The sequence below is a fragment of the Phyllostomus discolor genome, chromosome 4 (assembly GCF_004126475.2).
Source record: "Phyllostomus discolor isolate MPI-MPIP mPhyDis1 chromosome 4, mPhyDis1.pri.v3, whole genome shotgun sequence".
In the NCBI taxonomy this organism is placed as follows: domain Eukaryota; kingdom Metazoa; phylum Chordata; class Mammalia; order Chiroptera; family Phyllostomidae; genus Phyllostomus; species Phyllostomus discolor.
The window spans coordinates 101,614,238-101,624,341 of NC_040906.2; the positions used below are offsets into that span (position 1 = coordinate 101,614,238).

Below are 10,104 nucleotides of genomic sequence, written 5' to 3' on the forward strand. Positions count from 1 at the left end.
ATAAAAATATTCCCAAACCTGCAGTAGAAGTGGAGAGAAGGGGGTGTAAAATGTTGGGTTAGAGAGGAAGGAAGCTGGCGCAGGTGTGCACACCTACCATCCCTATCTCAGCTGTCCACACTACCGGTATGAAAGCTCTCCCCAGCCAACTCTGCCAGCAGTAGCCTGAATTTCTGTTTTGGCCCCAAAGATTCCTTGCGGGCCCTGCCCTGGCTGTCAGTATGCTCACCACCCAAAGGGGCCGGGAGATGTGGTCGGCCTTCAGCGGCATCTGCAGCCTGTAGTCCTTGGCTCCATACTCATCCAATTTTGTGCTAGACTCATCCACTTGCTTTCCGGCAGCCGAGGGTACCGCCTCCTGAGACTCGTTTCCAGGGGCGTCATCTTCATCTTCCTCCTCATCCTCGTAGTGCCGCTTCTTGGACTTCTTCTTATCTGGAGATATGGGCACAGAAATGAGCCCCCCAGGAGCAAGGGCCCCTCTGCCGCGCCTAGCGGCATTTCCGGAACTGGCCGCAGCCAGGCTGCAGCAGCCCACACATTTCTGGCTAAGAGTCGAGTGCTGCCGGGCGCCTCTCCTTCAGACCCTGCCCACCCGACCGAAAACACAGGGCTGCCCAAGGGCCACAGATCACCACTACCCTCGCCCCCGCCCCCCGCCGGGCTCGGGGTGCTGGTCGAGGAAAACGACGCGACTGTGAGTGCGGACAGCCAGGCGCGCCGACGCCACCTCTCACCGCGGTCCGCACGGTCCCTTTTGCCCATGGCGCCCAGAGCAAGAAACAAGCTGCCTGTCTCCGAAGGGCCAACTGCTCTCCAGTCACTTCCGGTTCACCCGGAAACTCTTCCGATGACCACAAGGAAAGTCCCGCCTCTGAGTTCCGGTGGCGGGGTAGGCCTGTGAGTGTGGGTGCGGGGGCGTGCGGGGGTGCGAGCGGGTGGCTGCTGAACGACACGACCCAGTTCGTGTGACCACGCGCGGGTCGTGTTATTCTTTCTTCTAGTCAGTGATGTGTATTTTCTGAGCGCCTGGCGTGGTCCTCAAGCACTGTTTTAGCCACTGTTGGAGGCCCCCCGGAACTTAAACACGACAGATATTGACAGTGAACAAATTTGGTGTTAACCTCCAACAAGGAATAAAACAGGGCCCAGGGCCAGGGCAGTTGTGCCATTCTACATGCAGTGGTCAGATCCTCTGCCCTAGTGATGAGCAAAAGATCTGAAGAAGTGAGACTGCTCTGTGTGGTGGGCCCGGGCTGGCACAGAACAAATGTGACAGAAAGTAACAACAGATGATGGCTGGTGGTTGGTGCCCATTCAACGCCAACTGGAATCCCCAATTTGGGGAGCGGTGAAAAAAGGAAATTTTATTCAATGCAAAACAATCGCAAAGCCCAATTAAGAAGCAGCAGCGCTCTGAGGAGGCCCTGGAGCCAGGCCCTTTCCAGCTACACAGCTCTGCTCTGCTCTCTTCTCAAGGCTCTGCGCAGGTCTGCTCCTCTCGGCTCTAGCAGCTGTCTTGGGCCACCTCAACTTCAACTCCAATCAGCAAAACTCAGTCTCCACTTTTTGTGGAAAAAGAAGGTACACTCCTTAATCCAGAGGGGAGCGGACTTATAAACAGAAGTTTGCAATCCTGATCCCTGACTGATCTGTCCTCATCAAATGAGGAGTCCAAATCCTCAGTTTGATTGGTTCAGAAGGCATTGTCCCCAGTTGGTCAGAATGAAGCTGCTCTGTTTGGTTAGTGAAAAAGCTGATGGGGATATAGCTGCACCGCTCCATTCAAAGAGGAAAGTCTCAGTTCTATTGGTTGAAATAGGTTTCCAGGAACTCCTTTATAAGGGCTGGCTCAGCTGGCAGAAACTCTGCAGGCAGGCAGCTCAATGCAGGCTTCTCACTGATGTGCACTTTGCATGAGAGGCCCCTGTGTGGAAATAGCTGCTAAGCTGTTTTTTGTTGTTTGTTCTTTAATTTCAGCCCACTTAGCCATTGGGAGCCCTTTTTTGGTAATCTTCTTTCTCAGGGTCCACAACGGGTTTGGCAGGTAAGAGTATGGACCAAAATGGGGTGCTATAATAAATCTGACAAGTCCAGTGACAGAAAGGAACCTCCCAGGGCAATCTGATCATAAATTCCTAACTTGGCAGGTCATGGTGGTCAATCATGTCCTAGGCCTTTAGTACCCTTAGCAAAGGTCATTATTTACCTTAAGCAAGCTCTGTCCGTTGTTCTTGTGCATCTAATTAACACTTCTTTGAAATGCCTTTTTGCAGCACTCCAGGTGAGAAATGGCTGGCATATGAACTCAAAGAGGCCCACACCAAGATACATCATAATGAAAATGCCAAAGATTAAAGACAAAGAGAAAAACTTATAAAACAGCAAGAGAAAAGCAGTTACTTACAAGGGAGCTTCCATTAAGCCTCAGCTGATTTCTCAACAGCAACTTTGCAGGCCAGAAGAGATCGCCATATTCTGTGAATTTAAGAAACATTCAAACCTGTAGAGTTTTTATGAGTTTATTTGAGCTAAACTGACGACAAATGTCAGGGAGCAGGATCTCAAGTGCTCCAAAGAATAACAGCTTTGCAGCTTCTTTTACACATTTGAAGTTAAGGAGAGAAGGGAACATAAGGAAAATACAAGAAGGTGAAAGAAAGCAAGGTGGTAGCTTACAGCATAGTAAACAAGATTATGTGCTTTCTTGAAGGTGGTTACCACTTATTTCAAAAGTGTGTTAACTTAGATGCACAGAAACAATGCATAGGGCTTGGTAAAGGCAAAGATAAATCTTTTACTAAAAAGTTGTATGTCTGGGACCCTGGTCTGGTGGCTCAGTTGGTTGGAGCATCATCTCACACACCAAAGGGTGTAGTTTTTGATTTTCAGTCAGGGCATATAGTTAGGTTGCAGGTTTGATCCCCAGTTGAGGCCCATTTGTGAGTCAAGTGGTTGATGTTTCTCTCTCATATCAGTGTTTCTCCCTCGCTCTCTGTCAATTCAATCACATATCCTCGGATGAGGATTAAAAAAAAAAAAAAAGTTAGGCCCTGGCTGGCGTAGCTCAGTGGGATGGAGCGCGGGCTGCGAACCAAAGTGTCGCAGGTTTGATTCCCAGTCAGGGCACATGCATGGGTTGTAGACCACGGCCCCTAGCAACCGCACACTGATGTTTCTCTCTCTCTCTCTCTTTCTCCCTCCCTTCCCTCTCTAAAAATAAATAAATAAAATCTTTAAAAAATATTTAACAATTTTTAAAAAGTTATATGGCTGGGGCATGACTACCTACCATGACCTGTCCAGTTAGGAATTTATGATCAGATCATCTTCTGAGGTTACTTTGCATGGAACCCCCCTTTTTTGTCCACAATTCAAGGTAATGAAAAACAAGGACCTACAACCAAGGCAACTAACTCTATCCAGAAAGGCTATCATTCAGAATCAAAGGAAAAAGAAAGAGTTTCCCAGACATGAACAATCTTAAGTTCATCACCACTAAACCAGTATTACAAGAGATGTTAAAGGGACTTCTTTAAAAATAAGGAGGGGATTAAAAGTATGAATAAGAAAATATCACAAGGAAAAAATTCTCACTTGCAAAGGCAAACAATAAAGACACTGAACCAACCAATACTAAAGCTAGTAAAAGGTTAACAGGCAAAGGTAGATCATGTGTAATAACAACAGTAACCTGAAGGAAATACAAATACACAAAACAAGTAAAAAATGATGACAAAAACATAAATGTGGAGGGAGGGAGTAAAAATGGTAGTGATTTTAGAATGTGTTCAAATTTAAACCACCGTCACTTAAAATGGACTGCTGTAAATGTAGCTTGATATATATATATATATGAAGTACATGGTAACTGCAAACCAAAAATATATGATTGATAGATAGAAAAGAAGAGAAAGGAATCCAAAAGATACCACCACAGAAAGTCAACATACAAGAGAACAGAGCATGAGAATAAGGAACACAGAACTACAAAAACAACCAGAAAACAATTTAATGAAAGGACAATAACTACCCACCTATCAATACTTCAAATGTAAATGTATTAAATGCTCCAACCAAAAGATGAATGGATAAAAGTGTGGTACATAATATATAATGAAATATTACTTAGCCATAAAAAATGACACCTTACCATTTATAAAAATATGGATGGATCTAGAGAGTGTTATGCTAAGTGACAAATATATGATTTTACTTATATGTGGAATCTAAAAATCCAAATAAACAAAACAAAAACAGACTCATAGACACAGAACAAACTGATGGTTGCCAGTTGGAAGTGGGTTTGGGGAGGCTGAGTGAAAAAAGTAAAGCAATTAAGAACTACAAATTAGTTACAAAATAGTGACAGGGATATAAAGTACAGCATAGGAAGTACAGTCAATAATATTGTAATAACTATATATGGGGTCAGGCAGATGCAAGACTTATTGAGGAATCACCTCTTAATTTACATAAGCATCTAACCACTACGCTGTATACCTGAAACTAATATAATATTGAATGTCAGCTGTAATTGAAAACTTTTTAAAGTTTTTTTTTACTTTACCAGTGTGGTAAAGGTAAAAGTAATGAAAAGTGGTTCCTTTCTGAAAATATTTTGAAGCTAGAGCTTGATTTGCAGACTGCCTATATATGGAAAGTGAGAGAAAGAGTAAAGACAACTCTCTCTTCAGATTTTTGGCCTGAGAAACTGCAAATGTATACCTTAGGGAAGGTACATATTTGAAGGGTAGTTTTAGACATATTGAATATGAGTAGTTGTATCAGTCTGCTCCAGTGTAATAACAAAATACCACAGACTGTGTTATTTAAACAACAGAAATTTGTTTTCTTAAAGTTCTAGGGACTGGAAGAACATGATCAAGCTCTTGCTTTCCTCCTGGCTTGAAGATGGCTGCCTTCTGGCCTTCTCGCTGTATCCTCACATAGGGATTGAAGGGCAAGGTCTCTGGTCTGTTCCTCTTACATAAGGGCATCAGCTTTGTTGGATTAGAGCCTCACTCACCCTTATTAACTCTTTTAACCTCCATTACCCCCTCACAGGCTCTATCTCCAAATACTGGCACATTAGGTGTTAGAGCTAATACGAATTATGGGGAAGATGCAATTCAGTCCATAGAAGTGGCCTATTAGACAATTAAATGATATGTCGAGAAGGCAGTTGAATATAAGTCTTTACTTCTGGGACTTAGAAATATAAGTTTGAGAACTGTCAATATATCTATTGTATTGAAGCTAAAAAACTAATAGAAGTTACCTAGAGAATGAATGTAGGTAGAAGAAAGGTTTGAGAACATTTTAGTGAAGAGGCTGAAAGATGAGGGAGAATTGGGCAACCCCCATTGGGGAATAGTCAGTGAGATAGAAAAATCAGGAGTCCTAGCAGTTCTGCTTTCAATTAATTTTATTTCAAGGTGGAGGAACTGATTGAGTGTTTTAGATGCTGCTGACTGGCTGAGCAAATTGAAGACTGAGACTCAGCCACAGGATTTGCAATGTAGACGTCAGTTCTCAGCTAAATGGCCTTCAATAAGTGGGTTTGTTGGTCCCTGCTCTACATAAATTTCACTTACTCAAGAAGTGGAATAACCAAACCTTTAAAACAGGCTTTTGCATTTTAATATTTTCTTTGATAAGTAATACTGGTCATGCAAAAGTCTTGGAAAACAAAGAAATGCATGGCAAAGGCTATCAATGTTTTGGTATATTTTCTTCTAGGCTTTTTTTCCCCTGCAGATATTTTTACAACATGGAAGTATTACTTGGACAGATATAATTTTATGTCTTCCAACATAAGATTTGTTCACCCCTCATTAAAATGAATGTTTAATTACTAATTTTCCATTGTATGGCAATATCATTGTTTACTTACCCAAGCCCTGGAACAAACCCCTGGATTGTTCAAGTTTATCTTTTATCTTATTATAAGTAGCTCTGTGATGAATGTCATTAGATATAAATCTTTAACTGCATCTTGGGTTGTTTTCTTAAAGTAAATTCTGAGAAACAGAAATGGCAGGTTAAACATATGTCCTTTTTAAAAGCTCTTACTGCTAAACCTGGTCAATTTTACTGAAAATGATGATGTGGAAGAATGATTAATGTAACATTTTCATAATTAATAAAGTATTTTGTGAACTAATATTTGACAAGAATTCTCAATGGGGAAAAGACAGTCTCTTAAATAAATGTATTGGGAAAACTGGATAACCACATCCAGAAGAATGAAATTGGAACCTTATCTTACACTATTCAAAAAAATAATTCAAAGTAGATTAAAGACTTAAATATAAGACCTGAAACCATATAACTCCTGAAAGAAAATATAGGGAAAAGACTCCTTGACATTGGTGTTTGCAACAACTATTTATATGTAACAACAAAAGCACAAGCAACAAATGCAAAAATAAGTAAGTGGGATGACATAAAAATTAAAAGGTTCTACACAACATGAACAACAAAATGAAAAGGCAACATATAGAATTAAAAAATCTGCAAACCATATCTGGTAAGGGGTTAATAGCCAAAATATATAAAAAACTCATACACTTGAATACAAAAACAAACAACCCAACTAAAAATTGGGCAGAGGAACTAAACAGGCATTTTTCCAAGGAAGACAAACAAATGGCCAAGCAGGTACATGAAAAGATGCTCAATATCACTAATCATCAGAAAAATGCAAATCAAAACCACAATGGGATATCACCTCACACCTGTTAGGATGGCTCTCACCAAAAAGACAAGAGATAATAAACATTAGCAAGGAGTGCAGAAAAGGGAACCCTTGTGTCCTGTTGGTCAGAAAGAAAATTGGTGCAGCCATTATAGAAAACAGTATGGGGGTCCTCAAAAAATGAAAAATAAACCTAGCAGGAACAAGGATAAAGGACACATGGATAAAAACTAGGGACAGGTGGAAATGGGCAGGAGGAGGGGAGGGCTGGGTGGGTGGGCTGGGATGGGAGTAAAAAATAGAAAATTGTACTGCAACAACAATTAAATTTTAAAAAAATAATAAACCTAGCATATGATCCAGGATTTCCACTCCTGGCTTTACAACCAACGGACATGAAGAGTCTTTTTTTCCCTCCTGCTATTCCTCCCCCTGTCTCCACTGAAGACCCTCCATGTGATGTCCATTTCTCTGATTCTGTTCCTGTTCTAGTTGTTTGCTTAGTTTTTGTTTTTGTTGGGGGGTTTTTTAGGTTCATTTGTTGATAGTTGTGAGTTTGTTGTCATTTAACTGTTCATAGTTTTTTATCTTCTTCAACTTCCTAGATAAATCCCTTTAACATTTCATATAATAAGCACTTGGTGATGATAAACTCCTTTAACTTGACCTTATCTGGGAAGCACTTTATCTGCCCTCCCATTCTAAATGACAGCTTTGCTGGATAGAGTAATCTGGGATGTAGGTCCTTGCCTTTCATGACTTGGAATACTTCTTTCCAGCCCCTTCTTGTCTTTTTTTTTTTTTTTTTTTTAAGATTTTATTTATGCCCTGGCTGGCGTAGCTCAGTGGATTGAGCGCGAGCTGGGAACCAAAGTGTCCCAGGTTCGATTCCCAGCCAGGGTACATTCCTGGGTTGCAGGCCATAACCCCCAGCAACCACACATTGATGTCTCTCTCTCTCTCTCTCTCTCTCCCTCCCTCCCTTCCCTCTCTAAAAATAAATAAAATCTTAAAAAAAAAAAGATTGTATTTATTTATTTTTTTAGAAGGGGAAGGGAGGGAGATAGACAGATAGACAGAGAGAGAGAGAGGGAGAAACATCAATGTGCGGTTGCTGGGGGTTCTGGCCTGCAACCTAGGAATGTACCCTGGCTGGGGATCGAACCTGGGACACTTTGGTTCCCAGCCCGCGCTCAATCCACTGAGCCACGCCAGCCAGGGCTGCAAGGTTTCTTTTGAGAAATCAGCTGATAGTCTTATGGGCACTCCTTTGTAGGTAACTGTCTCCTTTCTTCTTGCTGCTTTTAAAATTCTCTCCTTATCTTTAATCTTGAGTAATGTAATGATGTGCCTTGGTGTATTCCTCTTTGGGTCCAACTTCTTTGGGAGAAGTTGGGAGAAGCCCAATTTCTGGGCTTCCTGGACTTCCTGGAAGTCTGTTTCCTTCACCAGATTGGGGAAGTTTTACTTCATTATATGTTCAAGTAAGTTTTCAATTTCTTGCTTTTGTTCTTCTCCTTCTGGTACCCCTATAATTCAGATATTGGAACATTTAAAGTTGTCCCAGAGATTCCTCAGTCTCTCCTTTTTTTTAATTCTTGTTTCTTCATTCTGTTCTGGTTGGATGTTTATTTCTTCCTTTTGTTCCAAATTGTTGAGTTGATCCTGGTTTCCTTCCTGCAATTGTTGGTTCCCTGAATATTTTGCTTTATTTCATTTTGGGTATTTTTCATTTGTACTTTCATTTTCAACCAAGCTCAATCAGTTCTGTGAACATTTTGATTACCAGGGCTTTAAATTCTCTATCAGATAGGTTGGCTATCTCCTCGTGGCTTAGCTCTCTTTCTAGAGTTTAGATCTGTTCATTTGGGCCCTATTTCTTTGTCTCAGTGCACCTGTTAAGTTGTAAGGAGGCGTGGCCTTAGGTATTCACCAGGGCAGGGCAACCCTCCTTGCTGCGCTGCAACACTACCTATGGGGGAGGGGCCAGAGAGGAAACAATGCAACTCACCTGTTCGGCTCTAGCCCCACTTTCCAATGAACTCTCGTGTGAGATTGGGAGTTTCTCCTACCGTGGCAACCCCTGCTGTAGTCCATAGTCAGCTCTGAGTCTCAGTTTCTCATTCAGTAAGCCCCGCCTGCACAGTCTGCCACCTCACTGCAGCCAGCCCCATCCCCACCAAAAACAGAATCTTGAAGGGAGAGCTGCACTCACATGTTTATTGCAGCATCATTCACTGTAGCCAAGATGTGGAAACAGTCTGTCAATGGATGAATGAACACACACACACACACACACACACACACAATAGTTTTCAGCCATAAGAAAATCCTGTTGAGACAATATGAATGGACTTTGAGAGTATTATGATAAGTGAAATAACTCAGGCAGAGAAAGACAATACTGTATGATCTCATTTACCTGTGAATCTAAAAAAATCTGAACTCAGAAACAGAATAGAGTGGTGGCTACCTGGGTCTGAGGGGTGGAGGAATTGGGGAGATATTAATCAGTGTAAAACTTCCAGTTAAAAGACAAGTGGCTTCTGGAGATATAATTTACAGGATAATTGTTAATGATACTATACTATACTTGAAAGTTGCTAAAAGAGTAGATCTTAACGTTCTCACCACAAAAAAAATGGTAATTACGTGGCATGATGGATAATGCTATAGTAGTAACTGTACTGCGATGTATGTGTATCAAATCAACATATTGTACACCTTGAACTTAAACAGTGTTATATGTCAATTATATCTCAATAAAGCTGAGAAAAAATATTTGTACTAAGCAAAATACCCACATTTATCCTTAAGTTTATTTTACAGGATAACTTATCCTGTAAGTGTAAAAATTACAGATAAGCAAAAATAATAACCAGTTATAACTCTACCAAACTTGGAGTAACACCCCAGTTATTTTTTCCTATTTAACAAAAAGTGAGATCATACTAGACATCTCACATAACTTCCTCTCTTTTAGTCAATAATGTAAGAGTTCCATTGAATGGATCTCCTACAGCTTACTTGCTTAATCCTTGTGATGATAAACTTGGCTAGGCTATGATGTCCAATTCTTTTGTCAAACACCAATTATGGTGTTACCATTAAGATATTTCTTAGATATAATTAACATTTACAACCAGTAGACTTTAAAGTGGAATACCACCAATAGTGTGGGTAGGCCTTATTCAATCTGTTGAGGGCCTTAAGAGCTAAGACAGGTTTCCCAAGAAAAACAAAAATTCTGCATCTCTGAATACTGCAGACTGAAGAATGCTCACTAACTACAGTTTTCGTTAAAGAAAAGTGAGGTGCTGCTGTACCAAATACCTAAAAACACACAAGAGGCTTTGCAATTGGGTAATGGGGTAGGGGATGGAAGAATCTTGAGGTGCAGGATA

The 10,104-nt window shown here is 41.0% G+C and overlaps 1 protein-coding gene across 2 annotated transcripts in view; it reads right to left on the minus strand.

Moving 5' to 3' along the window:
• The window catches only part of ERCC3 (ERCC excision repair 3, TFIIH core complex helicase subunit), a 36,288-nt gene extending 35,446 nt beyond the window's left edge, over positions 1-842 (minus strand). For both annotated transcript variants that reach the window (XM_028508810.2, XM_028508811.2), the window contains exons 1-2: positions 738-842; positions 230-435 (exon numbers count right to left, since the gene is read on the minus strand). In XM_028508810.2, coding sequence (XP_028364611.1) covers positions 230-435; positions 738-765 — 234 coding nt within the window. In that variant the 5' untranslated portion in view covers positions 766-842. The remainder of the gene's footprint in view (positions 1-229; positions 436-737) is intronic.
• Positions 843-10,104: the final 9,262 nt, after the last annotated feature.